The following is a 27,017-nucleotide window of genomic DNA, read 5'->3' on the forward strand; positions in this document are numbered from 1 at the left end:
TTGTCCACTGGTGTCAAGCCTTTATTAACCCATGTCCCTCCTAGGGGTCGGCCTCCCCACGGTGTAGCCAGGGCAGGCGTGAGCGCAGCAGCAGCAGGCAGCCCACGATGCAGAGTGCAACCAGCAGCGCAGCCCCAAGCCCTATGTACACCAGCGTGGTGACCCAGAAGGCAAAGAGGTAGAGCAGGCGTGCGCAGAAGTCCGGCTGGCCAGGGTTCCCGTGCTGCAGGGGGTAGATTGAGTAGACCCAGACGTTACCTGGTGGGAGGAGATGGGAGGTCAGAGATCAAGGGTGACTGGGGAGGGGGCCAAACCCAGTAAGGGTATATTTACTAGGTCAGGCAGAAGCAAACCCAGCTGGGGGAAGAGGGCCCACCCAAGAAGGGGCACAAACATCAGGGACCCACCTCAGTCACCACCACTCCTATTTCCCTGTTAGAAGGCAGGTATAGGCTGGCCCTAGAGCTCTGGGATTACAGCCAGGCAGTCCAGTAGAGGTTGGTTCCCCTGGCATTACACTCAGGCAAAGAGGCAGGGGTAGCAGGGCAGGTGGGCACATGCAGTGCCCTGGCATCACAACTGGGCATCCCGGCAGGAGGCACAGGGCAGATGGGAGCACTCACCAGCAATGAACCAGGCAAAGAGGAAGAGCAGGAATACCGCCCTCCAGCCACGGGCACCCGGGCTCAGCTGGGCTGATTCTGTCCCATCCCCACAAGGCAGGCAGGTCAGCAGCAGCAGCAGCAGCAGCGCACTGCCCCCCACCAGCAGGTAGTAGGGCAGCAGGGCCTGCCGGGGGCACTGGCCCAGGTACATGGCTCCTGCAGGGGAGATGGGTGTCAGGTCCAGGCTGCCTTGGGGGATGGGGAGGAGAGGGAGAGCGCTTGCCGGGCTGGGGAAGCGCACACACATGCATGCATATCAGGGCTACCCTAGGGGGCTGGGAGGAGAGAACATGCATACTGGGGCTGCCCCAGAAGATTAGGGGGCACTCTGGGGCCACCCTGAAGGACTGAGGGGGCATGCATGCATCCTGGCCAGCACCCACCCCCACACGCGCAAAGCTACCACTCACCAATGACAATGCTAGCAATGGGCAGAGCCGAGAACACGACCTTCCCCAGAACTGGAAGAGAGAGGCAGGATTAGATGCAGGCACAGAATAGAGGATTGGGGGGGCTCCCAGCACTTACAGCTTAGCACAGGATGTACAGGGGATGCCTGGGTGCCTAGCAGAAGTGGGGTGCTGATGCCTTCCATGTCCTCAGCCATGGCACAGCTCTGGGCAACAGGAGCTGGGGATAAGAAGAGAGTTAGAGCCAGCCCCACCCTAAAATAGTCCCTCTGCAGAGCCTGCCTTCAGTCTAGCTTAAAGCACCTCACCTGGAGGTTTGCCCTTTATAGCCCGCCCCCCCCCCCCCCAGTTCAGGGTGGACCCTTCTCCCGCTCCTTATAAGGACATTACCCACAGGGGCGATTACAGGAGAAGGAGAGCCAGCTGACACAGATCAGGAGAGACTGTTACAAATTGGTTAGAGCAGGTTCTGGCTTCTCTCCCTGCTGGGGGGGTAGAGCAGGGAGCCAGGGCTCTCTCCCAGCTCTAGATCGAGAGAGGAGCCAGGACTCCTGGGCTCTCTCCTGGGGGGGGAGGGAGGAGGAACTTGTTGGTTGATATCACAATCTAGCCTGTATCTGGGGAACTTCCTGCTGCTATTTTGTATTGAGCTCAGCAGATAAAATGGTCTCCTGTGAGAGCTGCTAAAGTCATTGGGCTGAGTCCCTCCTCCCCAAGGGTCATGGAACCTGTCCCTGCCCACCTGGCTGGCTAGGGACAGAGAAGGGAAGTGCTGCTGACCCCAGTGTGGCCCTCAGAGCTCTATGTAAGCAATGAGTTTGCTAGATCTCAGCCTAGTTCCAGGTTCATCACTTCCTGTCCCAACTACCAAACCATCCCACACCCGCTCTCTGCCCTAGCGCAGAGCAGTAGGGCTGAGAGACCACATAGACAGAGCCCTCCTCTGCAGGGTGGCATGAGGACAATTTACCTATCCTCCGGGGGAGCCTCTGGCAGCTGTGATACCCTGGGGACTCCAGGCAGAGAGATGTTTCCGCCCCTTCCCTGCAGTGTCAGCAAGTGCCCAGACCACAGCAGCAAACAGCTCATCAGCCTGACTTCCTGCCCCAGGTCGGGGGGAGGGGGGGGGGACTGGGCTAGCAGGGGCTGTGTGTTGGAAGCTGAGTGAGGGGCACCAGCAGGGCTGGGGAGGGGCAGATGCTGCAGGTCAGGAGTGAGGGGCACCAGCAGGGCTGGGAAGGGGCAGATGCTGCAGGTCAGGAGTGAGGGGCACCAGCAGGGCTGGGAAGGGGCAGATGCTGCAGGTCAGGAGTGAGGGGAACCAGCAGGGCTGGGAAGGGGCAGATGCTGCAGGTCAGGAGTGAGGGGCACCAGCAGGGCTGGGAAGGGGCAGATGCTGCAGGTCAGGAGTGAGGGGCACCAGCAGGGCTGGGGAGGGGCAGATGCTGCAGGTCAGGAGTGAGGGGCACCAGCAGGGCTGGGAAGGGGCAGATGCTGCAGGTCAGGAGTGAGGGGCACCAGCAGGGCTGGGAAGGGGCAGATGCTGCAGGTCAGGAGTGAGGGGCACCAGCAAGGCAGGGGGAGCCCAGGGCTGGACTGGCAGGGGCTGCGGGTTGGGAGTGATGGGCTTGGGGAGCTCAGGGCAAGACTGGCAGGGGCTGCAGGGCAGGAGTGAAAGGTACTGGCAGAGCTGGGAGGAGCCCAGGACTAGGCTGGCAAGGAGCTGGGGGTGCAGGGATTGCAGGTCAAGAGCGAGGGGCACCAGCAGCGTGGGAGAAGCCCAGGGCTGGGCTGGCAGGGCCTGCGGATCAGGAGTGAGGGCAGAGCTGGATCTGGAGAGCCCAGGGCTGGGCAGGCAAGGGCTGCAGGACGGGAGTGAGGGGCACCGGCTGGGCACAACAGCAGGAGTTGTGACTCATGCATTTCAGGAGGCCCCAGCCTCCTCCCCCACTACGGCTCACTATTGACACAATCAGACACGTGAAGTTTGTGCAGAGCAGAGGCCGCAATTCACAGCCCCGCCATCGGGGGCGTCGGCTTCTGGGCCCTGGGCTTTATTGGGTGCAGCCGGGGCACAGACTGTCGGGGTAGGGCTGCCCTTTACATTTCCCCCTCCCCACAGTTTCGCAGGTCGCGGTGATCCCACACTCCTGGGTCTCTGCTCCCCTGGCGTGACTCAGTAGCGGGTTTCCTGAAAAAGGGAACAAGGGTCAATTCTGCCTGGTGCCTCTTCATGCCCGGCCCATTGCCTGACGCGGGGACGCAGCTGGCAATGGGGTGGGGTAGGGTGGGTTGGGAAAGGAACCCGGTTGCGGGCCTGGGCCGGGCCGCACCTTGGCGCTCCGGTCCTGCCTCCTGTTGCACGTCCCACAGAGGCAACCGAAGAGGCCGTTCAGCACCTGGGCTGCGCAGAGCAGCAGCTCCAGCAGCGCCGCGCCCAGCCCCAGCGAGAAGAGAATCACATTGAACTGGACCACGCCAGGCGGCTTCACGCATGTGTCCCACGTCGAGGTGTTAAACAAGTAGCTCCGCTCCCTGTGGGCACAGCAAGGAACTGCCCAGCGCCAGGCCACACTGGTGTCCCCCACCTACAGCCCCTCCCTCCTAACCTACAACCCCCCACCCCCACCCCTCACTCCCCCCAGCCTCACCCTCCCAACCTACAGCCCCTACCAGCCTGGCCCCCACCAGTGCTCCTCGCTCCCCCCCAGCCTCATCCTCCTAACCTACAGCCCCTACCAGCCTGGCCCCCACCAGTGCTCCTCACTCCCCCCAGCCTCACCCTCCTAACCTACAGCCCCTACCAGCCCCCCCCTCTTCACTTCCCCCCCAGACCCACCATCCCAACTTACAGCCCCACCCCTGCCCTTCCAACTTACAGCCCCTGCCAGCCCATTCCAGCCCTCCCAACCAAACTCTGGGCTCCCCCCGCCCTGCCAGTGCCCCTCACTCCCGACCTGAAGGCCACATTATACCGCTGTGGCGCGCACCTCAACTGCTCGAGGTCGAGGCTACGGAAGGGCTGTTCCCAGGCGCCCAGGCTCCCATTCGACTTCCGCACCTGGCACAGGGGCCCGTTCACCAGCCCCAAGGAGGCAACACTCACGGCGTAGACTGAGCCAACCACCCCCAGCAGAGCAAAGAGAATGGACAGGAACATCTGGGGGGGGGGAGACCCTATTAGTGGGGGATCCCATGGAGACCCTTCTAGTGCCATGGATCAGAGGGGAAGGGGACCCCACTGGTGCCAAGGGTGCTGGGAGGTTCACTGGAGGTGTGTAGGAGCACAGCCCCTGTTGGGGAGGGGCTCAGCTCCCCATGGAGGTGAGGGGTTGGGGGCAGTGTGGGGCTTGCTTGGAGCAAGAGCTGGGGGGGGGGCTCACCCCACAGCGATTGCCACAGCAGCCCTGCCGGCCAGTCGCCTGGATGTGAATCGCAGGTATCAGGATCTGGGGAGAGAGAGAATCAGTGGTAGGATGCAGCCCCTACCCCCAGCCTCTCCTTAGTCCTGCCTATGCCCCTCACTTCCAACCCCCAGCCCAGCCCTGAGCTCCCCCCAGCCCTGCTGGTGCCCCTCACTCCCAACCTGCAGCCCCTCTACTTTCCTAGTTTGGGGCTCCCCTGCAGCCCTACTGGTGCCCCTCACTCCTGACCCATAATCCCTACTGGCCCAGCCCCAATCTGGTGCCCCCTTGCCAAGCTATCCCTCCTCCTTGTCCCCCAGCTCACCAAGAGGCCACCCCCGACGAGGCCCCCCAGGTACAGCACTTCGGGGGTGAGCTGGTCCCGCTGCTGGACATACTGCAGGTCCCAGGCGGGGAAGCAGAGGATCAGATTGCAGACAATGCAGGTCAGTGCCAGGGGCCAGAGCCCCACGCCCACCACTCGGGAGCACTTCCCTGTGCACATCACGCCTACTGTGGGACCTGGCGCAGCCTGCTGCTTATACGGGGGTCACTGGGCAGCTCCACCCCTACCACACCCACTGGAGTTTGCTCCCAGGTGCCTGGTGTGAACCTGGAACAAATGCGGCTGGGGGGGCTTAGCAGTGGGTCCCTCAGGTGGAGGTTGCTACTGTAGGGTCATGTGCGGTGCCAGGCTTGGCGGGGCAGAGCTGGGGAGAGAAGCCAGATGTCCTGACTCCCAGTGGAGCCCCCAGCTCTGTACTGTGCAGCATGTGTTATGAAGGTGTCAGCGGTGGTGCCAGGCCGTGCCAGGTTCCCGTGTCCTTGGGCATAAATCCTCACAAGCGTCATTAACAACTGGGCCTATTGATCGACCCTATCAGGCATGACACATATACTATGGGCAGAGCCCGATCAACAGGTACCCCAGAGCTAGACTCAAAAGCCAGCATCTCTGGGGCAGGACGGCAGAGGGCTCTGTGTAATGGGGTTTAGTCCCCTATTATCTTTGGCTGCTGGGCAAGTGGCCAACTTCCCTGTGCCACAAACAGGGCAATTAAACTATAAAAGGGCTCGGCCTGCATGTGAGATAAACACCAGGTCACACAGCTGCCCCCTCAGCCTATTCTGCAGCTCTGCCCCTGGGAGCTGTAGGAGTTTGGGGGCTGATACCATCTGGGGGGGTACCTGGCTTCTCACTTTCCTGTTTTGGGGTGCAGAGGCCACAGGAGCGAGGGGCAGGCAGATCTGAAGAAGGAGCATGTCCCTGGGAAAAATCCTCCAAGAATAAGAGGCCACACTGGGGGAGACCAAGGTGTTTAATTGCAGCTCAAAGTCTCGGGGGGCACGGACATGCCTTGTCCTACATAGGTCTCAGGCCTCATGGTCTCTCTCCCCATCCCCAGGGGTATCTGGTCCTCCTTGGTGCTGCTGTGCACCCGCAGCACACGGAAGGGTGGCCCATGGCCAGGGATCACTACGTCGGCCACAGCCAGCGCCCATCGACGGCTCCGCTCCTGCCGGGCTGGATCTTCGCTCAGTGCCCGCCAAGCATCCTCGTCGTCCTGCCGCTCAAACAGGTCCCCGGCTACTAGCACTGTGCCCAGGGCTGTGCCATGCACCAGCACACTGGTGTGGGCAGCTGTGTGGCCAGGTGTGGGCACCACTTCTATGTGGCCGGGATGGATGGAATAGGGAGTGCCAGTCCCCAGATTGTGGGGCAGGTACAGCCCCTCACCCTGGCTGAGGTCGAACCCCACCAGCAGCGTAGCTGTGGGGAACAGGTTGATGTTGCCAACATGGTCTGAGTGGCCATGGGTGCAGACAACATGGGACACGTCGCCTGGGGCCACATCCTGGGCCGCCAGCAGTTCCAGTAGCCGCTTCCGCCTCCAGGGGCCTCCTGTGTCCACCAGAGTGAGCTGGGGCCCCCGTACCAGTGTGATGGTGCCGTCAGCCTGTGTATGCCCATTTGGCAGCACCTGGCTGAACCCTTCCTGCAGCACCAGCACTGAGTAGGGGGTGCCTGGGATGAAGGGGGAATCCAGGGGCTCCGTATGCATAGGTGCAGCATCCAAGTGGGAGGGGTCTCCGGGGGGCTCTGGTTGCTCCAGCTGGCTCATGGAGGGAGAAAGGGACATGGGGAGGGTCACAGGATGCCCCCCCCCCGCCAAGGTTGGTCTTCACAGAGGTTGGAGGTTACAAAGCTTGAAGTCCTGGAGGTCAGAGTTCAATGGGCCCAGGTCTGGAGGTTAAGGGGACTCCAGAGTCTGCCTAACAATACCTCCGTCTGGGGAACCTAGAGAGAAAGATGGGGCAAGTGAGAGGCTGCAACCACAGTTGCCACGGGGCATGGCTTGCCTCCCCCTCCCTCCCCCAAGTCCCCACTGCTGTCATCCCCCTAGCCAGCCCCTCCCCCACCTTCCTCATCCTCCCCCAGCCAGCCCCTCCCCCACCTTCCTACCGCCCTCATCCCAGCCAGTCCTCCCCTGGCCTCATTCCCAGCGAGCCCCGTGCCCCGCCCCGCCCCCTAGAGACATGACCAATCTCCATTCTTTCTCCCCCACCAGCCCCTACAATGGTCGGGTCCGCAGAGTGGCGCGCGCCCAACCAGCCCGGATATTGTTGCGGGACTCCGCCACGAGCAGACACAAGATCTCGTGGGCGGCGGATTGACCGGAAGCGAATGGCGACCTCAACGGAAGCGATGGTCCCCAGCTCGCCACCATCTAGGCCCGAGGGAACGGCTACGCCTGCGCCTGACCGGAAGTTGGTCATGGGTGCCGCCATATTGAAAGCGGCAGAGTGAAGCCGATCAGCGCTGCCATATTGGGAGGCGAGATTCGGCCCGGAGCGCAGCGTGCGCCGCCACGTTGGATCTCCCGGGCTGGACGGGACGTGCCGAGGGACACGACGCCAAAACCCTTTCGCGGGGCTTTGCTCTCCCAACAGCGCTGCCCCCCCGCCCCGGGCAGTGTCAGCCGGGAGAGTGGCCACCGCCCCGCGCTCCCCTTCCCTACTGGGGCAGGCTTAGACCCCCTGCGCCAGAACTCTGCCCCGAGGAGCCCCCGCCCCGCCCCGCCCCCAGCTCTGCACCCCAACCGCCCCGCTCCCCCCTCAACCCCAACCGCCCCAGCTCCCCCCTCAACCCCAACCACCCCCACTCCCCCCAACCGCCCCAGCTCCCCCCTCAACCCCAACCGCCCCCGCTCCCCCCAACCGCCCCGCTCCCCCCTCAACCCCAACCGCCCCCGCTCCCCCCAACCGCCCCCGCTTCCCCCTCAACCCCAACCGCCCCCGCTCCCCTCAACCGCCCCAGCTCCCCCCTCAACCCCAACCGCCCCCGCTCCCCCCAACCGCCCCCGCTCCCCTCAACCGCCCCCGCTCCCCCCTCAACCCCAACCGCCCCCGCTCCCCTCAACCGCCCCAGCTCCCCCCTCAACCCCAACCGCCCCCGCTCCCCCCAACCGCCCCCGCTCCCCTCAACCGCCCCCGCTCCCCCCTCAACCCCAACCGCCCCCGCTCCCCCCTCAACCCCAACCGCCCCCGCTCCCCCCAACCGCCCCGCTCCCCCCTCAACCCCAACCGCCCCCGCTCCCCCCAACCGCCCCGCTCCCCCCTCAACCCCAACCGCCCCGCTCCCCCCTCAACCCCAACCGCCCCCGCTCCCCCCAACCGCCCCGCTCCCCCCTCAACCCCAACCGCCCCCGCTCCCCTCAACCGCCCCGCTCCCCCCTCAACCCCAACCGCCCCCGCTCCCCTCAACCGCCCCGCTCCCCCCTCAACCCCAACCGCCCCCGCTCCCCCCAACCGCCCCGCTCCCCCCTCAACCCCAACCGCCCCCGCTCCCCTCAACCGCCCCGCTCCCCTCAACCGCCCCGCTCCCCCCTCAACCCCAACCGCCCCCGCTCCCCCCAACCGCCCCGCTCCCCCCTCAACCCCAACCGCCCCCGCTCCCCCCAACCGCCCCGCTCCCCCCTCAACCCCAACCGCCCCCGTTCCCCCCAACCGCCCCGCTCCCCCCCCAACCCCAACCGCCCCCGCTCCCCTCAACCGCCCCGCTCCCCCCTCAACCCCAACCGCCCCCGCTCCCCCCAACCGCCCCGCTCCCCCCTCAACCCCAACCGCCCCCGCTCCCCCCAACCGCCCCCGCTCCCCCCTCAACCCCAACCGCCCCCGCTCCCCCCAACCGCCCCCGCTCCCCCCTCAACCCCAACCGCCCCCGCTCCCCTCAACCGCCCCGCTCCCCCCTCAACCCCAACCGCCCCCACTCCCCCCAACCGCCCCAGCTCCCCCCTCAACCCCAACCGCCCCCGCACCCCTCAACCGCCCCAGCTCACCCCCCAACCGCCCCGCTCCCCCCTCAACCCCAACCGCCCCCGCACCCCTCAACCGCCCCGCTCCCCCCTCAACCCCAACCGCCCCCGCTCCCCTCAACCGCCCTGCTCCCCCCTCAACCCCAACCGCCCCCGCACCCCCCAACCGCCCCAGCTCCCCCCTCAACCCCAACCGCCCCCGCACCCCTCAACCGCCCCGCTCCCCCCTCAACCCCAACCGCCCCCGCACCCCCCAACCGCCCCCGCTCCCCCCAACCGCCCCGCTCCCCCCTCAACCCCAACCGCCCCCGCTCCCCTCAACCGCCCCCGCTCCCCCCTCAACCCCAACCGCCCCCGCTCCCCTCAACCGCCCCGCTCCCCCCTCAACCCCAACCGCCCCCGCTCCCCCCAACCGCCCCGCTCCCCCCTCAACCCCAACCGCCCCCGCTCCCCTCAACCGCCCCGCTCCCCTCAACCGCCCCGCTCCCCCCTCAACCCCAACCGCCCCCGCTCCCCCCAACCGCCCCGCTCCCCCCTCAACCCCAACCGCCCCCGCTCCCCCCAACCGCCCCGCTCCCCCCTCAACCCCAACCGCCCCCGTTCCCCCCAACCGCCCCGCTCCCCCCCCAACCCCAACCGCCCCCGCTCCCCTCAACCGCCCCGCTCCCCCCTCAACCCCAACCGCCCCCGCTCCCCCCAACCGCCCCGCTCCCCCCTCAACCCCAACCGCCCCCGCTCCCCCCAACCGCCCCCGCTCCCCCCTCAACCCCAACCGCCCCCGCTCCCCCCAACCGCCCCCGCTCCCCCCTCAACCCCAACCGCCCCCGCTCCCCTCAACCGCCCCGCTCCCCCCTCAACCCCAACCGCCCCCACTCCCCCCAACCGCCCCAGCTCCCCCCTCAACCCCAACCGCCCCCGCACCCCTCAACCGCCCCAGCTCACCCCCCAACCGCCCCGCTCCCCCCTCAACCCCAACCGCCCCCGCACCCCTCAACCGCCCCGCTCCCCCCTCAACCCCAACCGCCCCCGCTCCCCTCAACCGCCCTGCTCCCCCCTCAACCCCAACCGCCCCCGCACCCCCCAACCGCCCCAGCTCCCCCCTCAACCCCAACCGCCCCCGCACCCCTCAACCGCCCCGCTCCCCCCTCAACCCCAACCGCCCCCGCACCCCCCAACCGCCCCAGCTCCCCCCTCAACCCCAACCGCCCCAGCTCCCCCCAACCGCCCCGCTCCCCCCTCAACCCCAACCGCCCCCGCTCCCCTCAACCGCCCCGCTCCCCCCTCAACCCCAACCGCCCCCGCTCCCCTCAACCGCCCCGCTCCCCCCTCAACCCCAACCGCCCCCGCTCCCCCCAACCGCCCCCGCTCCCCCCTCAACCCCAACCGCCCCCGCTCCCCCCAACCGCCCCCGCTCCCCCCTCAACCCCAACCGCCCCCGCACCCTCCAACCGCCCCAGCTCCCCCCTCAACCCCAACCGCCCCCGCTCCCCTCAACCGCCCCCGCTCCCCCCTCAACCCCAACCGCCCCCGCACCCCCCAACCGCCCCAGCTCCCCCCTCAACCCCAACCGCCCCCGCACCCTTCAACCGCCCCAGCTCACCCCCCAACCGCCCCGCTCCCCCCTCAACCCCAACCGCCCCCGCACCCCTCAACCGCCCCGCTCCCCCCTCAACCCCAACCGCCCCCGCTCCCCTCAACCGCCCCGCTCCCCCCTCAACCCCAACCGCCCCCGCACCCCCCAACCGCCCCAGCTCCCCCCTCAACCCCAACCGCCCCCGCGCCCCCCAACCGCCCCAGCTCCCCCCTCAACCCCAACCGCCCCAGCTCCCCCCAACCGCCCCCGCTCCCCCCAACCGCCCCCGCTCCCCCCTCAACCCCAACCGCTCCCGCTCCCCCCAACCGCCCCATAACCCCAACCGCCCCCTCAACCCCAACCGCCCCCGCACCCCCCAACCGCCCCAGCTCCCCCCTCAACCCCAACCGCCCCCGCTCCCCCCAACCGCCCCAGCTCCCCCCTCAACCCCAACCGCCCCCGCACCCCCCAACCGCCCCAGCTCCCCCCTCAACCCCAACCGCCCCAGCTCCCCCCAACCGCCCCGCTCCCCCCTCAACCCCAACCGCCCCCGCTCCCCCCAACCGCCCCCCTCCCCCCTCAACCCCAACCGCCCCCGCTCCCCCCAACCGCCCCCGCTCCCCCCTCAACCCCAACCGCCCCCGCTCCCCCCCAACCGCCCCCGCACCCCCCAACCGCCCCAGCTCCCCCCTCAACCCCAACCACCCCCGCTCCCCCCAACCGCCCCGCTCCCCCCTCAACCCCAACCGCCCCCGCACCCCCCAACCGCCCCAGCTCCCCCCTCAACCCCAACCGCCCCCGCTCCCCCCAACCGCCCCGCTCCCCCCTCAACCCCAACCGCCCCCCCTCAACCCCAACCGCCCCCGCTCCCCCCTCAACCCCAACCGCCCCCGCACCCCCCAACCGCCCCAGCTCCCCCCTCAACCCCAACCGCCCCCGCTCCCCCCAACCGCCCCCGCTCCCCCCAACCGCCCCCGCTCCCCCCTCAACCCCAAACGCCCCGCTCCCCTCAACCGCCCCGCTCCCCCCTCAACCCCAACCGCCCCAGCTCACCCCAACCGCCCCCCTCAACCCCAACCGCCCCCGCTCCCCTCAACCGCCCCGCTCCCCCCTCAACCCCAACCGCCCCAGCTCCCCCCAACCGCCCCAGCTCACCCCCCAACTCCAACCGCCCCAGCTCCCCCCAACCGCCCCCGCTCCCCCTCAACCCCAACCGCCCCAGCTCCCCCCAACCGCCCCCGCTCCCCCCTCAACCCCAACCGCCCCAGCTCCCCCCAACCGCCCCCGCTCCCCCCTCAACCCCAACCGCCCCCGCTCCGCCCAACCGCCCCCGCTCCGCCCTCAACCCCAACCGCCCCCGCTCCCCCCAACCGCCCCGCTCCCCCCTCAACCCCAACCGCCCCCGCTCCCCCCAACCGCCCCCGCTCCGCCCTCAACCCCAACCGCCCCCGCTCCCCCCAACCGCCCCAGCTCCCCCCTCGCAGCTCTCCCCAACCGCCCCGCTCCCCCCTCAACCCCAACCGCCCCAGCTCCCCCCCAACCGCCCCAGCTCCCCCCTCAACCCCAACCGCCCCAGCTCCCCCCAACCGCCCCGCTTAACCCCAACCGCCCCAGCTCCCCCCAACCGCCCCAGCTCCCCCCTCAACCCCAACCGCCCCGATCCCCCCTCAACCCCAACCGCCCCAGCTCCCAACCGCCCCAGCTCACCCCTCAACCCCAACCGCCCCAGATCCCCCCAACCGCCCCAGCTCACCCCTCAACCCCAACCGCCCCAGCTCCCCCCAACCGCCCCGATCCCCCCTCAACCCCAACCGCCCCAGCTCCCAACCGCCCCAGCTCACCCCTCAACCCCAACCGCCCCAGCTCCCCCCAACCGCCCCGCTCCCCCCTCACCTCCTCCCAGCTCCCCCCAACCGCCCCGCTCCCCCCTCACCTCCTCCCAGCTCACCCCAACCGCCCCGCTCCCCCCTCGCCCCCAACCACCCCACTCCCCCCTCGCAGCTCACCCCAACCTCCCTGCTCCCCCACTCCCAGCTCCCTCCCAATCGCCCGGCTCCCCCCTCGCTCCCTCCCAGCTCACCCCGAACCGCCCTGCTCCCGCCTCGCCCCCAGTGTAGACAGCTGGCAAGTTTTTCTGGAGAAATGGCTGATTTTTTGGAAAAACTGGCCAGTCTAGACACAGGCCATGAATTTATCTAGCTCTTTTTTTAAACCCTGTTAAAGTCCTAGCGCTCACCACATCCTCTGGCAAGGAATTTCTCAGTTTGACTGTACGCTGAGTGAAGAAAAACTTCCTTTTGTTTGTTTTAAACCTGCTGCCTATTTCATTTGGTGACCCCTAGTTCTTATATTGTGAGAATAAGTAAATAACTTTTTCTTATTCATTTTTTCCACACCAGTCATGAGTCAGTTATAGACCTCTATCATATCCCCTTCCACTTAGTCTCCCCTTTTCTAAGCTGAAAAGTTCAAGTCTTTTTAATCTCTATATGTGACCTGATTCCAAACCCCTAAACATTTTTGTTGCCCTTTTCTGAACCTTTTCCAATGCCAATATATCTTTTTTGAAATGAGGTGACCACATCTGTATGCAATATTCAAGATGTGGGTGCACCATGGTTTTATATAGAGGCATTAAGATTTTTTTGTCTTATTCTCTATCCATTTCTAAATGATTCCTATTTGCTTTTTTGACTGCCGCTACACACTGAGGCTACGTCTAGACTGGGTTCTTTTGAGGATACCGGAGGTATCCTGAGAAAACCCTGCTGTGTCCAGGGAATGCGTTTGCACTTCCGCTTTTTTTTTGCGGAAGTGCAAATGCGCTTTCGGAAGCCCCTGTATTCCTCCTTCCACGAGGAAGAAAGGGGCTTCCGAAAGAGAGGGTTTTTTCTGACATTTGGCCCAGTCTAGACGGGCCAAATGTCGGAAAAGCCTCTTTTGACAAAAGAATCAAGACAAGACAAAACCTTGGGCTACATCTACATTGCGCATTCTTGCACAAGAATATATGCAAATGAGGCAGGGCGATGAATATCGTCGTGCCTCATTTGGATATCTAATGAACCTCCATTTTGCGCAAGAAGAAGCAGTTTACACTGCTGCTTCTTATGCAAAAACCCCCTCTTGCGCAAGAGCTGTTCTGCCTGAAAATAAGCAGCAGAACGGCTTTGTGCAAGAGGGGGTTTTTACACAAGGAGCAGTGTAGACAGCTTCTTCTTGCACAAAAGCCCCTTGTGCAAAAATGGCGGTTCATAAGGCATGCAAATGAGGCACAGCGATATTAATTGCTTTGTAGCCTAGTAGTCTAGACCTAGCCACTGGATGTTTTCAGAGAACTATTCACAATGACTTCAAGATCTCTCTCTCGAGTAGTTGTAGCTAAATTAGTGCCCATCACGTTGTACATCTAGTTGGGATTATTTTTTCCAGTGTGCATTACTTTACATTTGTCAACATTACATTTTATTTGCCATTTTGTTGCCCAGTCACTTAGTTTGTTGAGAGCTTTTTAAAATCTTCACAGACTGCTTTGGTCTTAACTATCTTGAGCAGTTTGGTATCATCTACAAATTTTGCCACCTCACTGTTTACCCTTTTCTTTAGATCATTTATAAATAAGTTGAATAGGATGGGTCCCAGGACAGACCCTTGGGGAATCTCACTATTTACCTCTCGCCATTCGGAAAACTTATAGTTTATTCCTGCCCTTTGTTTCCTATCTTTTAACCAGTATCAATCCATGAAAGGACATTTCCTCTTATCTCATGTCGTGTAGTTCGATATATTTTCGATCCAAGGGAAACCAGGACACTCTAGGGAGACTTAACCACTTTCTCATTTATTACAAGCTTGAAGCAGTTAATACATTTGTTTAAGTTTTATAAGCCTTAAAAACAATTACTATATAATTTAAACCTTAAATACTATAGATACTAAAGCAATTAATAGAGCTCAAAGCAATGCAAAAGCAATTAATAAAAAAAAAATCTACTATAATAAAGCCTAGTTCACTTACACTTCACCCATATGCTACCTATAGTACCAGGCAGGAGGTCTTGGTTGATTCCCATGCACTGGGAAGGTCCTTTAATTCCCATGCAATGGAAAGCCATGCACTGGGGTGCTGGTGAGAAGGGCCTACTTACTTCTAGCTACATTAAGCAAGATCTGTGGGTCAATCCTGCCCATTGATTGTTCTTACTAAGCCCATTTTATAGCATAGCAAGACTTTCCAATGCCCTATTTGCAGCACGTCCTTCTCAGGATGTTGCTGTTATGTGTGTGGTTGACAGTTGTATGACTGTATCTGTAATTTTTGCTTATCAGAAACAGAAGTACCAATATAAGGTTGCTTTTTGTGTGGTCTCACTGTACCACACTTAATCTGCATTGTTATTCAAAACATTCCTACCTCCCAAACCTTTCCTGTGTGAACCAGACTTGAGACAGGCCTGGGTTTTGCTTTTTAGAGATATGAACCGGGGACAAGTAAGACATCACCATTTATTTTCTAGGCAAGGTAGTCCAGGCTCCACTACATCCTATGACAACTTACTTTGCTTTAGAGCTTTTGGTGAGGGACCTTGTCAAAGGCTTTCTGGAAATCTAAGTACACTGGATCCCCCTTGTCCACATGTTTGTTGACCCCCTCAAAGAACTCAAGTAGATTAATAAGGCGTGATTTCCCTTTACAGCAGGGCTGCGGCCGCATGTGGCTCACAGCCCATTTGTGGCCCGTGGTGTGGTTTGGGTTTACATGGGGCTCAACACGAGGCCCGCGGGTGGGATCCTTTGAACATGGCCTGGGAACACACTCGACAACGGTGAGGCGTTCTCAGGCAGGGTGAGCACTGAAAGATGCAAGTGGACAGGCTGGCAAAACAGATGGGTACAGGGTGTTGGCGTTTCTAAGCCTCCAGAGAGGAGATGCGGGGAATGCCAGGGCATTGTGGAAATTAATGGTTGCTTACCCTTGTGGGCAGAGCCTGAGAGGTGCTGACTGGCTCACACTGGCCACATTTGGTTCCGGTGCTGCAGCTTAAGGCTTAATCATTGCATACATGCCTGCCAGTGTGAAAGAAGCTATTTGCATGTATAAGCAACTACACTTAAGATGCAGCCCTTGGCATGTGCTGTATCATTATGGTCCCCAGGGCTTCCAAAATTGAGTACTCCTGCTTTACAGAAACCACGTTGCCTTTTCCCCAACAAATTATGTTCATCTATATGTCTGACAATTTTATTGTTTACTATAGTTTCAACTAATTTGCCCAGTACTGATGTTAGACTTACCAGTCTGTAATTATTAGGATCACCTCTAGAGCCCTTTTAAATATTGGTGTCATGTTAGCTATCTTCCAGTCATTAGGTACATAAGCTGATTTAAAGGATAGGTTACAAACCACAGTTAATAGTTCTGCAATTTCCAATTTGAGTTCTTTCAGAACTCTTGGGTGAATGCCATCTGGTCCTGGTGACTTGTTACTGTTAAGTTTATCAGTTTGTTCCAAAACCTCCTCTAATAATTGTCCTCAATTTGGGACAATTCTTCATATTTGTCAACTAAAAAGAATGGCTGAGATTTGAGAATCTCCCCAGTATCCTCAACCATGAAGACTGAAGCAAAGAATTGATTTAGCTTCTCTGCAATAAGTTGATCATCTTTGAGTACTCCTTTAGCATCTCAATCGTCCCAGGGCCCCACTGGTTGTTTAGCCGGCTTCCTACTTCTGATGTACTTAAAAACATTCTGCTATTACTTTTTGAGTTTTTGGCTAGCTGTTCTTCAAACTCCCTTCTGGCTTTTTTAATTATATTTTTACACTTAATTTGACAAAGTTTATGCTCCTTTCTATTTTCCTCACTAGGATTTGACTTCCACTTTTAAAAAGGTGTCTTTTTATCTGTCACTGCTGCTTTTACCCAGTAAAGCCACAGTGGCACTTTTTTGTTCTTTTACTGTGTTTTTTAATTTGGGGTATACATTTAAGTTGGGTCTCTATGATGGTGTCTTTGAAAAGTTTCCATGCAGCTTGCACAGATTTTACTTTTGTCACTGTACCTTTTAAAAATTTTGTTTAACTATCTTCATTTTTGTATATTTCCCCTTTCTGAAATTAAATGCTACAATGCTGGGCTACTGAGGTGTTTTCCCCACCACAGGGATGTTACATTTGATTACATTATGGTCACTATTTCCAAGCAGTCCAGTTATATTTACCTCTTGAACCAGATCCTGCTCTCCACTTAGGGCTAAATCAAGAATAGCTTCTCCCCTTGTGGGTTCTGAAACCAGCTGCTCAAATAAACAGTCATTTAAGATATCAATAAATTTGATCTCTGGATCCCATCCTGAAGTGTCGTGTCCCCAGTCAAGATGGAGATAGTTTAAATCCCCCACTATTATTGAGTTTTTTGATACCCTCTCTAATTTCAATACCACTGTCCTAATCAAGTGGTCAATAATATATCCCTACTGCCACATTCTTATTATTGGAGCATGGAATTACTAGCCATAGAGATTCTATGGAACATTTCGGCTCATTTAAGATTTTAAGAGTGGGGGAAGGGCATCTTTTCAGCCAGCAGCACTTTACCATCAAGGTCAGTTCCCAGGCAAAATGGCCCCAAATCTGCAAGGGTTTGTGCAAAGGGAGAATTTGTCCTGGTTTGGTCTAAAAACAATAAGCTAAAGGTTTGTGGATGGAAATTTTCAGCCTTTCATTATCAAAGGGAAGATTTGCTTTTGGAAGTTGGTCAAAGAGAAATTCTAGAGTTTGTGGGGAAAAGGAAACTGGGTTTTTGGGCATGTGCCATGCAACCTATGACATGCAAAGGGCTTGGAGAACCCAGGTGTTCAGGACACCAACTCCTCCCCTTCAATGCTCCCCGGCCCCATTTCCCTCCTAGAATCAGGGAGAGAACCCAGGAATCCCGGACCCTAGCACCTACACTTACAACATATTGTATTTGATGTGCCTCTTCTGATTGCCCCAGTTCCAGCACCTCCGAGGTACTTACATACTGCCAGGTGGTTAGCAGCTGCCCATGCAATGCCCCATGCCCTGTCCCCCACCCCCAGTTCCTATATAGCCCATATGGATCTGCTAGTGACGGCTGCCATTTCTACACTGAGGCTGTGTCCCCACCTCTGGCCTGGTTCTTTCAGCCCCATACAGACCACGTGGATATCTCAGGAGACCATGGCTCCCTTCCCCATCTTAGCTTGCAAAGCACAGCTGGCCTGAACCCCAGTCCCTAGCAGTTCCACTCACCTCCCCACACAGGCCATGGCCCCTTTAAGAGACGCGCCCCCATTACCTTCGCAGGGGGTGGCTCGCCTTTCCTCCTCCTCAGCTGCAGCCCCAGCAGGGGGAGCCGCGTAGCCCCGCACCAGTCCTAGGCTAAGGCTGCTAATAGCCGCGGTGGCCCTTTAAGGGGGGAAGGGGAGGGAGGGGATGAAGCATGAGCAGTAGGCGCCTCGCAGAGCGCAGCAAGCGGGAGAGCGACGCATGCGTGGGGATGTGGCGTGCCTCTAAAAAAAAAGGGATCTGGACTGCTCATGCGCGTCATCAACCAAAGGCTGGGGCGCTAGCGCGCATGTTTTCCGCACTTGGCCATGTTGCACATGCTTGGTAGAAAGGAATCCATGCGCGGCACGCAGGCGCCGTCCTAGCTGTGAGGCACCACGCACACAGGCACTGTCCTCCTCCCGCGCCCCATCCCGCGCCTGCGCAGTGCGTCCCTGCCCGCCTGCCGGTCTCCAGGGCTGGCCCCGCCCCTCGGAGGTGCTCGGGTCCTGGCAGGGGTGTAGCGCGGCACCGGGATCGGTGGGGGAATGTAGCGGGGGCGAGGAGGTTGCGCCGCAGCGCGGGCGTGCAGCTGCCGGGAGAGGGAGGGGCGCCGGCACGGTGGGGGGCGGGAGTTAGGGGAGGGGCTAGGGAAAGGGGCGGGGCCAGCCAGGTGGGGGATGGGGCCCTTGGGGTCCGGGCCGCGCAGTGGCGGGAGGTTCCGCCGCCCCGGCCCGTGTCTCACCCCCCTCCCCGCAGGTGCGGCGGGGCGCGATGGCGGCCGAGGAGAAGAAGGCGAAGCTGAGCCACACGCTGCTGCCGGCCGAGTCCATGAAGGTGATGGCAGAGGCCGTGGGCATCGCCCAGGTGCCCGAGGAGACCTGCCAGCTGCTGGCCGACGAGGTCAGCTACCGCGTCAAGGAGATCACCCAGGTACGGGCACCCCGTCCTCGGCAGAGGGGAGTGACCGGAACAGGGATCCCTCCCCGCTGCCCATTCCCAGCCTCTGACAGACTAGGATAGCCACTCCCACCCATCCTGGCTAATAGCTATTAATGGACAGAACCCCCGTGAACGTATCTAGCTCTCTTTTGAACCCAGTTAAAATCCTGGTCTTCACAACATCCTCCATCAAGGAGTTCCACAGGTTGGCTGTGTGACAAACTACTTCCTTTGGTTTGCTTTAATTCTGCTAACAATTGATTTCATTTGATGACCCCTAGTTCTTGTGCTATGGGAACAAGTAAATAATTTCCCTTATTTACTTTGTCCACACTGGTTGTGATTTTATACACGTCCATCATATCCCTCTTTAGTCTCCTCTTTTGTAAGGTGACATGCCCCAGTCTTATTAATCTTCCTCTGTCCACGGCATCTCCCCTTCCTTCCCTGGCATTGCCACATCCTCTCGGCTCCAGCAGATTGCCCATGTATGGGCAGGGGGTCCCACAGGCACTCTCTGCCCCTAGCATTGCCTCACTTCCCTGTCTTTGGAAGATCACCCAGCTGTGGGCCCCCGGACATTGTCCTGAGCAGTTGGTGGGTTATGGAAATCACACGGGTATACAGGGCCCCCAGCTGTCCCAAGACCCTCCCATCCAGTTTCTGGCCCGAGGAGAACCTCATGCACCCAATGCCTCCACCTCCCAGTTGCTCTGCTCCTGCCCTTGGTTGCCTGAGGGTCCTTGGAGCAGAGAGGGGTGAGACAACCCTCACTTCCCATTTGCCTGCAGGATGCTCTGAAGTTCATGCACATGGGCAAGCGTCGGAAGCTGACCACCAGCGACGTGGACTATGCCTTGAAACTGAAGAACGTGGAGGTAAAAGGGGCAGTCCCAGCCCCGAGGAGCTTGTGGGGCAGGCTCTTGGCTGGCATTGGAGTCCTGTGGGCTTGGGGGCCATCTGAGTAAGGCCATGTGCTTGGTGCTGGGGAGGGGAGGACAGTTCTGAAGTGCAGAGGGGCTTTTCATGGATTTCAAGGCCTGAATTCCTAGAACAGAGACTCCCCTGAGCTTTGGGGGGGGGAGGTTCCCCCTGCCGGTCACTATGGTAGGGCGCATGTAACATTCAGGGAGACAATTTCCAGCATAGGTATATGTTTTCCCAAGGACAAAATGGTGCTCCTCTCCCTGGTGCAGCAGGTGTGTATTGCACAAGGGACATGCCAAAAGGCAGGTAGAGCCACAGAGCCAGGCTGTATTTACTGTTGGGAGCCAGGCATGTATAGCACGGGGGCTGTGCCGAAAGGCAGGTAGAGCCATGGAGCTGAGCCAAGGGAAGGCTCTGACATGGGGACTCCAGCTCACCCTCTATGTCCCTCTCCCCACAGCCGCTGTATGGCTTTCATGCCCAGGAGTTCATCCCCTTCCGCTATGCCAGTGGGGGCGGGCGCGAGCTCTACTTCTATGAAGAGAAAGAAGTGGATCTGAGCGACATCATCAACACGCCACTGCCCCGTGTCCCGCTGGACGTGTGCCTCAAAGGTGGGGGCAACATGGGGCAGACAGGGATGAGGGGGCATGGAGAGCAAAGGATTATGTGGGGGCAAGGAACGGGAGGTGCAGCACCCAGCCTGCAGTGCTGCTTGCCCCTGATCCTTCTCTCCGCTCCCTTTCAGCTCACTGGCTCAGCATCGAAGGCACTCAGCCCGCCATCCCTGAGAATCCGCCCCCAGGTGAGTTGTGGAGCCAGGTGTCCAGGTGCAGTGCCCCACAGGGACTTGAGTTGTCTGCTTCCTGCGTGTCTGTTCTGTCTGGGCGCTTGGTCTGCAGAGCAGGGTGACTGACAAGCTTTTCCAAGTGCCATCTGCTGTGGTCCCCGAAACTAGAGACTGATCCAGCAGCCTGGTCAAAAGATAATGCATTTCCTACTGAGAAGTGCCCTTGATGTTGTCCTGTGTCCTGCCCTAGACATAGCTGCATTTCAGCATTGCATGTGGGGTCCCTATGTAACCAGCTGCCCCATTCCAGAGGTGTCTGCATTTCTGCGCTGAGCGAGGGGTCCTTGTGTAACCAGCCGCTCCATCCCCGAGGTGGCTGCATCTCCATGCTGGGCGAGGGGTCCTTGTATAACCAGCCGCCCCACCCCAGAGGTGGCTGCATCCCCGTGCGAAAGGGCTGTGCCTTTGGGGCTGGCTGGTGAACCTGCTGTGTCTCTAGCCCCCAAGGAGCAGCAGAAAGCTGAGGCCACAGAGCCGCTGAAGCCCACGAAGCCAGGGCAGGAGGAGGTTGGGACGCTAAAGGGTAAAGGGCAAAGCGCAAGTACTCCGGATGGCAAAGGTCAGTCCCAAGCAGAGCAGCAGGGCCAGGGGCTTCGAAGGCTGGGAGAATGGATGCAGAGTAGTGCTGGGGATGGGGCCAGTCACTAGAGGGGTGTAAGCTGTGGGCTGCTAGTCGGGGTGACCCTGCACTGTCTCATGGCTCCTGCTCCTCATGGGAAGAAGGTCTGCGTGCTGGGACAGGGAGGGGGTCAGGCCAGGGGGTGGAGCAGTGTTGAAGAGGGCAGGGCCATGTTCCAGGGGCAGGCCCTGCTGTAACATCTGACCCCTCCCACCACCCCAGGAAGGAGAAGGCCACCTGGCTGCTGGAGGGGTGGGGCTGTGCAGCAGGGTGCAGGGCTAGCAGGAAGGGGTGGGGGTCTGCTCAATTCCCTCCCCACCCCCCCAGGAAGGAGAAAAAGAGAAGATGGTTCCAGGGCCACAGGAGGTGGGGCTGCATGGCAAGGGGCACTGTGCCCTCCAGGGAAGGAGAAGGGCCCAGTGCGGGAGGGGTGGGGTTAGTGGGAGGGGCAGGGCTGTGCTCACACCTTGCCCTCCAGGGAAGGAGAAGAAGGGTCCAGTGCTGGAGGGGGCGGGGTTAGTGGGAGGGGCGGGGCTGTGCTCACACCTTGCCTCCCCCAGGGAAGGAGAAGAAGGGTCTGGTGCTGGAGGGGGCGGGGTTAGTGGGAGGGGCGGGGCTGTGCTCACACCTTGCCCCCCAGGGAAGGAGAAGAAGGGCCCGGTGCTGGAGGGGGCGGGGTTAGTGGGAGGGGCGGGGCTGTGCTCACACCCTGCCCCCCCAGGGAAGGAGAAGAAGGGTCCGGTGCTGGAGGGTATGGGGTTAGTGGGAGGGGCGGGGCTGTGCTCACACCCTGCCCCCCAGGGAAGGAGAAGAAGGGTCCAGTGCTGGAGGGGGTGGGGTTAGTGGGAGGGGCAGGGCTGTGCTCACACCCTGCCCCCCAGGGAAGGAGAAGAAGGGTCCAGTGCTGGAGGGGGTGGGGTTAGTGGGAGGGGCAGGGCTGTGCTCACACCCTGCCCCCCAGGGAAGGAGAAGAAGGGTCCAGTGCTGGAGGGGGCGGGGTTAGTGGGAGGGGCGGGGCTGTGCTCACACCCTGCCCCCCAGGGAAGGAGAAGAAGGGTCCAGTGCTGGAGGGGGCGGGGTTAGTGGGAGGGGCGGGGCTGTGCTCACACCTTGCCTCCCCCAGGGAAGGAGAAGAAGGGCCCGGTGCTGGAGGGGGCGGGGTTAGTGGGAGGGGCGGGGCTGTGCTCACACCTTGCCCCCCAGGGAAGGAGAAGAAGGGCCCGGTGCTGGAGGGGGCGGGGTTAGTGGGAGGGGCGGGGCTGTGCTCACACCTTGCCCCCCAGGGAAGGAGAAGAAGGGCCCGGTGCTGGAGGGGGCCCCGCTGAAACTGAAGCCGCGCAGCATCCACGAGCTGTCGGTGGAGCAGCAGCTGTACTACAAGGAGATCACCGAGGCCTGTGTGGGCTCCTGTGAGGCCAAGCGAGCCGTGAGTGCCCCAATGCGCCACCCCCTACCCCTCCCAGCGTACTGCTCCCTGTCGTCAGCACCCTCTGTCCCCCACCTCAGCCCCTCTGTGCTCTCACTGCTCCCCCTGGGGCTCCATCCCAGCTCCCACAGTCCTCCACTGCTGGATGCTCCCATCACCTCCATCCGCCCCCCTCCTGGGGTGTGCATGGGCTCCTGTGAGGCCACGAGAGCTATGAGTGCTCCCCATCACCCCACATCTATGTGGGCTCCCACGAGAGCTGAGAGAATTCCCCCTGACAGAGCCCACCCCACCCCCTCCTCGCTGCTGGGCTGTCTCAGCCCCCAGACCCTGCTGTCTGTCCCCCCAGAGCATGCATGAGCCCCTGTCCCTGGGCACAACCCCCTCTCTCCCCACCCCCTGCGCTGACAGGCTGCTCTCTCTGCCCCCCAGGAAGCCCTGCAGAGTATCGCCACGGACCCCGGCCTCTACCAGATGTTGCCGCGCTTCAGCACCTTCATCTCCGAGGGGGTATGGGGAGGAGCTGTCGTCAGTCGGAGCGACCCGACTGTGACCCCCTGGCCTGTCTGTCCCTTCTAGGCTGGGGAGCGGGGCCAAGCACCTCGGTGTGATTCCTGGCCCAGTTCTTCTAAGCTCAGGAAGGCATGGAGCCAGGCCAGGTTCCCCAGGCTGTGGGCCCTGGGCCGGCCCCTCTAAGCTACAGGTCCCATGGTGGGCAGGGGAGCCAGGCCACGTTCCCCAGGCTGTGGGCCCTGGGCCGGCCCCTCTAGGCTGGGGGTTCTGTGAGGGCAAGGAGCCAGGCTGAGCCCCCCTCAGGCTGTGGCCCCCTGCACCAAACCCTGACTGGATCTCCACCCAGGTGCGTGTGAATGTGGTGCAGAATAACCTGGCGCTGCTCATCTACCTGATGCGGATGGTGAAGGCCCTGATGGACAACCCCACCCTCTACCTGGAGAAATATGTGAGTGGCCGCCAGGCTCCTGGCTTTGCTCGGGGGCAGGCGCTGAGCCACGGGTTCTGTTCCCCGTGTGAACCCTGCTGGGGTGGCCGGAGTGGGCTGGGTCCTGGTGGGGTGGACGGTGACTGACCTCTCTCCCCACCACTACCAGCTGCACGAGCTGATCCCGGCCGTGATGACCTGCATTGTGAGCCGGCAGCTCTGCCTGCGGCCGGACGTGGACAATCACTGGGCCCTGAGGGACTTCGCCGCCCGCCTCATTGCCCAGATCTGCAAGAACTTCAGCACCACCACCAACAACATCCAATCCCGCATCACCAAGACCTTCACCAAGGTGGGCGGGGCCTGGGGAGGGGCCCCTTGGGAAATTGGGTGCAGAGCTCACCGCTCCCTTGTCCCCACAGAGCTGGGTGGACGACAAGACCCCCTGGACCACACGGTACGGCTCCATCGCCGGGCTGGCTGAGCTGGGCCATGACGTGAGTGAGATCCTGGGTCCACAAGGGGGAGAGGGATTTGGGGTGTGCTGGGAACAGCTCTGGGAGAGGGGATGCGCCCTCAGGGGTGAAGGGGCGGGGCAAAGGGACGCATCCTGGGACATGCTGGAGGGCGGCCTCCCAGCTGACAGCTCCTTTCCCCCAGGTGATCAAGACGCTGATCCTGCCCCGGCTGCAGGTGGAGGGTGAGCGGGTGCGCGGCATTGTGGAGGGGCCAGTCGTCAGCAACATTGACAAGATCGGGGCCGACCACGTCCAGAGTCTTCTGCTGGTGGGTGCCGGAGCCAGAGGGGCGTAGCCTGGGGCGGGGTCATGGCCGCTGGGCTCATCCTTTGGGGCTGCAGCTTAGTTGCCTCTTCCAGTTCCTTCCCAGTTCACTTCTCTGGGGCTTCCTACTTCCTGGTTCGGCTCCTTTCTGGCCCTGCCTGGGCCAGGAGACTCCGCTCTTCCTCCTGGCCCCTGCCAATCCCTGAGGCTCCAGCTCTTTGTCTGGGGTCCTTCCCAGTTCTCCCCCAGCCCCTTCTCCTGGGCCCTACCCAGTATCCCCCTGCTAGCTTCCTGCTCACCCCTCCCCTCTGCCCGCCTCGCAGAAGCACTGTGCCCCCGTGCTGGCCAAGATCCGCCCACCGCCTGACAACCAGGACTGCTACAAGGCCGACTATGGCTACCTGGGTGCCCTGCTCTGCACCCACGTGGTGAAAGCCCGGGCGCAGGCTGCCCTGCAGGCCCAGCAGGTGAACCGCACCACCCTCACCATTACGCAGGTACGAGGGGCCGGCTGGGGGGCAGGTACCGGCTCTGCAGGAGGTGAGAGCCTGTGGGGCAGAGGGAGGGAGCAAGGAGAGATTTGGGGGAGGAACAGAGGCCAGTGGGGTGGGAGCTAGGGGGGTGGGCTGGTGAGAGACCATCGGGAGGGGCTGTGTGTCCGTGGGCACTGGCAGACTGGGAGGCTGAGAGCGTTTTGAGGGGCTAGCAAGAGTATGGGAGGCGTGTGTCTGACAGTGTCTGTCTGTCTGTCTCCACCTGGCAGCCCCGCCCGACGCTGACCCTGTCCCAGGCCCCGCAGGGCCCGCCGCGCGCCCCTAGCATCATCAAGGTGCCCAGCTCCATCACGCTGCCTGTGCAAACCCTGGTGTCCGGCCGCCCTTCCACCCCTACCCAGCCATCCCCACCCCCCACCAAGTACATCGTCATGTCTTCTGCCTCTGGCAACAGCACCTCCCAGCAGGTAATGGTGCAGGGGTCATGGGGGGCTGCTTTGGCACAGTCCAGCCATGGTTCTACCCCACCGGTGCCTCAGTTTCCCTTGCTGCGGTGTGTTCTGGCCTTCACAGCCCCACTCTGCAGCCTGGGAGAGACGTGTGACGCCCCTGCTAGGCTCTGCCACTGGGGCGGGCACGCTCCTGCCCTCAGCCAGGACCTCAGGCAGGGTTGCAGGCCACCCAGCCTGCAATGCTGCTCAGACCCCTGAATCCTGCCCTCCAACCCCCCCCGCCCCCCATTTGGAGCAGCCTGCACTCCATCCCGTTGGGATCAGCTGCCCTGCAAGGGTCCTGAGAGGGTGGGGGAAGGCCAGGGCTCCTTCTGTGCTGCCCTGGAGTTTCCAGGGGGCAGGCTAGCATGGGGAGGTGTGGGGAAGGGGGGCCAGCCCCATGCTTCCCAGGGAGGATTGCGGGGGCAGGTGGGGATGTGGGGGCAAGGTCCAGGGGGCAGGCTGGCATGGGAGTGGGGGAACGGGGTGGAGGGCATTGGACGTGGGCTCCCCTGTGCCGTGTGTGGGGCACGCTGACCCTCCGGGCCTCTCATTGCAGGTGATCACTTTCAGCACCAGCGCTGTGGGCACAGCCACATCCCCCGTCAGCACCACGGCGCCTGGCGTGCAGCCTGTGGTCAAGCTGGTCTCCACGGCCCAGACGGCGCCCAGCGCTACCGTCACGGGCAGCGTGCAGAAGTACATCGTGGTCTCACTGCCCGCCCCAGGCGAGGGGGGGAAAGCGGGGGGTCCCCCTGCCCAGCTCTCTCCCTCTGCACCTTCAGGGCTGCCACTTCCTGGCCTGGCCCCCCCCGCTAGCACCACTGTCAAGCTGGAGCCCAGTGACAGCCCTCAGGCGCCCCCCGGCACCCCCATCCCATTCGGCAAGGCCAACGGAGCACAGGGTGGCGTGGCCGGGTCACCCCAGCCTTCCCAGTGACCCTGTCCCCTGCCATGGCTCTGCCCCCTTGGGCAGCGTTTGAGGCAGACTGAGCGCTCCCCCACCTCCAGTGACATCCCTGCCCGCGGGGTGGCCCAGGACGAAGGTCGGTAACGGGAGGAGGGAGAGGATCTGACCCTTCCCCCTGCAGCACGTGGGGCACCTAGTGCTTGGCCTGGGTTGGTGCAGGAACAGCATTGGCCACAGGGAGGTGCCAGAGGCTAGTGGACCAGGCACCCTGGGGTACCCCACCTGTCTGGTGTTGGGGGGTGCAAAGGGGGCTGCCCCCAGGAACAGCTGTAAATATTGCGCTGTAAACTGCTACATCCCAATAAAGGGCCTGCCCTTGCTCTGCGGGCGCGGTGCTGGTCCGGCTCCTCCCAGCTCGGCCGGGCCCTTGCTCTGGAGTCTGCCTCTGCCTGCTGGAGACTCAGGAGTCCTGGTGCCTGTCCCCCAGCTTCCACAGCCCTTTCTCTGCCCAAAGCCCCTCACACAGGGATGGGGGCCTCCAATCTCTGAGCTCACTGGGCCCCTCCAGCCCTCCCCTGCCCCCCATCTGCACCTGGGGGGCTGCCGTGGGGGAGGTCTGGGCTGGGTGGAATGAGTGGGTGTTCTCCTCTCCTCAGTGAGTCACCCCCAACCACGCTGTGCACAATTTTATTGCCCCTGGGGGGTGCTAGCGTAGGACCCCCGAACCCTCCCAGTTCCAGCAGGCGAAGGATGGGCTGGGGATGTGCACTGAGCCCTCCTCCTCTGCGAAGTCCCCCTGCCAACCTCCAGAGGCAGCCCCGCCCGGGCTGGGGGGAGCCCAGGGAGTGCAGCCTGGGGGCTCAGGCAGGGGCCACACATAGATGCGAGCGGAGTGGGCTGGGCGTGGGGCCAGCTGGCCCCCCAGGCTGCGGGGCATGGTTGGGCGGGCTGTGGGGCACACTGAAGGTGTGCCCAA

At 62.0% G+C, this 27,017-nt stretch overlaps 4 protein-coding genes across 12 annotated transcripts; 1 reads left to right on the plus strand and 3 right to left on the minus strand.

Moving 5' to 3' along the window:
- Window positions 1-2,185, minus strand: LOC142819635 (transmembrane protein 272-like). 3 transcript variants are annotated; one of them, XM_075907953.1, is made up of 5 exons: window positions 2,046-2,185; window positions 1,194-1,295; window positions 1,076-1,126; window positions 624-821; window positions 1-258 (listed from the first exon to the last, which is right to left on the minus strand). In XM_075907953.1, exons 2-5 carry the CDS (start codon window positions 1,270-1,272, stop codon window positions 41-43), a joined length of 546 nt encoding a protein of 181 aa, XP_075764068.1. In that variant the 5' UTR covers window positions 1,273-1,295; window positions 2,046-2,185; the 3' UTR covers window positions 1-40. The 3 variants fall into 3 exon arrangements, with proteins under 3 accessions (XP_075764068.1, XP_075764070.1, XP_075764069.1); XM_075907955.1 differs by lacking the exon at window positions 2,046-2,185 and adding an exon at window positions 1,466-1,484; XM_075907954.1 differs by lacking the exon at window positions 2,046-2,185 and adding an exon at window positions 1,384-1,398.
- A 345-nt stretch (window positions 2,186-2,530) lies between these two features.
- Window positions 2,531-5,801, minus strand: LOC102461172 (transmembrane 4 L6 family member 5-like). Of its 2 annotated transcripts, none has more exons than XM_006127264.4 (5): window positions 4,805-4,984; window positions 4,459-4,524; window positions 4,066-4,235; window positions 3,409-3,610; window positions 2,531-3,266 (listed from the first exon to the last, which is right to left on the minus strand). In XM_006127264.4, the coding sequence occupies exons 1-5, from the start codon at window positions 4,982-4,984 to the stop codon at window positions 3,252-3,254; spliced, it is 633 nt and encodes a 210-aa protein (XP_006127326.1). In that variant the 3' UTR covers window positions 2,531-3,251. The 2 variants fall into 2 exon arrangements, with proteins under 2 accessions (XP_006127326.1, XP_006127327.1); XM_006127265.4 differs by lacking the exon at window positions 4,805-4,984 and adding an exon at window positions 5,668-5,801 and having other exon boundaries at window positions 2,537-3,266.
- On the minus strand, window positions 5,781-18,053 carry MBLAC1 (metallo-beta-lactamase domain containing 1). 4 transcript variants are annotated; one of them, XM_075907949.1, is made up of 2 exons: window positions 17,692-18,053; window positions 5,781-6,778 (listed from the first exon to the last, which is right to left on the minus strand). In XM_075907949.1, exon 2 carries the CDS (start codon window positions 6,618-6,620, stop codon window positions 5,799-5,801), a length of 822 nt encoding a protein of 273 aa, XP_075764064.1. In that variant the 5' UTR covers window positions 6,621-6,778; window positions 17,692-18,053; the 3' UTR covers window positions 5,781-5,798. The 4 variants fall into 4 exon arrangements, with proteins under 4 accessions (XP_075764064.1, XP_014431085.2, XP_075764066.1 ...); XM_014575599.3 differs by having other exon boundaries at window positions 17,646-18,053; XM_075907951.1 differs by lacking the exon at window positions 17,692-18,053 and adding an exon at window positions 7,174-7,464.
- TAF6 (TATA-box binding protein associated factor 6) lies at window positions 18,029-26,421 on the plus strand. 3 transcript variants are annotated; one of them, XM_075907944.1, is made up of 15 exons: window positions 18,029-18,158; window positions 18,420-18,593; window positions 19,394-19,480; window positions 19,990-20,143; window positions 20,278-20,334; window positions 20,819-20,938; window positions 22,282-22,424; window positions 22,857-22,934; window positions 23,284-23,385; window positions 23,534-23,716; window positions 23,787-23,861; window positions 24,025-24,150; window positions 24,470-24,643; window positions 24,910-25,107; window positions 25,691-26,421. In XM_075907944.1, the coding sequence occupies exons 2-15, from the start codon at window positions 18,435-18,437 to the stop codon at window positions 26,069-26,071; spliced, it is 2,037 nt and encodes a 678-aa protein (XP_075764059.1). In that variant the 5' UTR covers window positions 18,029-18,158; window positions 18,420-18,434; the 3' UTR covers window positions 26,072-26,421. The 3 variants fall into 3 exon arrangements, with proteins under 3 accessions (XP_075764059.1, XP_075764060.1, XP_075764058.1); XM_075907945.1 differs by having other exon boundaries at window positions 18,157-18,200; XM_075907943.1 differs by lacking the exon at window positions 18,029-18,158 and having other exon boundaries at window positions 18,305-18,593.
- The last annotated feature ends 596 nt before the right edge of the window (window positions 26,422-27,017 follow it).

The sequence above is a fragment of the Pelodiscus sinensis genome, chromosome 24 (assembly GCF_049634645.1).
Source record: "Pelodiscus sinensis isolate JC-2024 chromosome 24, ASM4963464v1, whole genome shotgun sequence".
NCBI lineage: Eukaryota > Metazoa > Chordata > Testudines > Trionychidae > Pelodiscus > Pelodiscus sinensis.

Excerpts from the sequence above, each read along its gene's own strand:
- TAF6 (XM_075907944.1), top strand. The coding sequence starts at position 18,435 with ATGGCGGCCGAGGAGAAGAAGGCGAAGCTGAGCCACACGCTGCTGCCG. Across the intron at positions 23,862-24,024 it reads TGGCTGAGCTGGGCCATGAC|GTGATCAAGACGCTGATCCT; the intron begins GTGAGTGAGATC and ends CCTTTCCCCCAG. Across the intron at positions 24,644-24,909 it reads CCACCCTCACCATTACGCAG|CCCCGCCCGACGCTGACCCT; the intron begins GTACGAGGGGCC and ends TCCACCTGGCAG.
- LOC142819635 (XM_075907953.1), bottom strand. The coding sequence starts at position 1,272 with ATGGCTGAGGACATGGAAGGCATCAGCACCCCACTTCTGCTAGGCACC. Across the intron at positions 1,127-1,193 it reads TGTACATCCTGTGCTAAGCT|TTCTGGGGAAGGTCGTGTTC; the intron begins GTAAGTGCTGGG and ends TCTCTCTTCCAG. Across the intron at positions 259-623 it reads CTTTGCCTGGTTCATTGCTG|GTAACGTCTGGGTCTACTCA; the intron begins GTGAGTGCTCCC and ends TCCTCCCACCAG.
- MBLAC1 (XM_075907949.1), bottom strand. The coding sequence starts at position 6,620 with ATGTCCCTTTCTCCCTCCATGAGCCAGCTGGAGCAACCAGAGCCCCCC.
- LOC102461172 (XM_006127264.4), bottom strand. The coding sequence starts at position 4,984 with ATGTGCACAGGGAAGTGCTCCCGAGTGGTGGGCGTGGGGCTCTGGCCC. Across the intron at positions 4,525-4,804 it reads TCGTCGGGGGTGGCCTCTTG|ATCCTGATACCTGCGATTCA; the intron begins GTGAGCTGGGGG and ends CTCTCTCCCCAG. Across the intron at positions 4,236-4,458 it reads GCTGTGGCAATCGCTGTGGG|ATGTTCCTGTCCATTCTCTT; the intron begins GTGAGCCCCCCC and ends CCCCCCCCCCAG.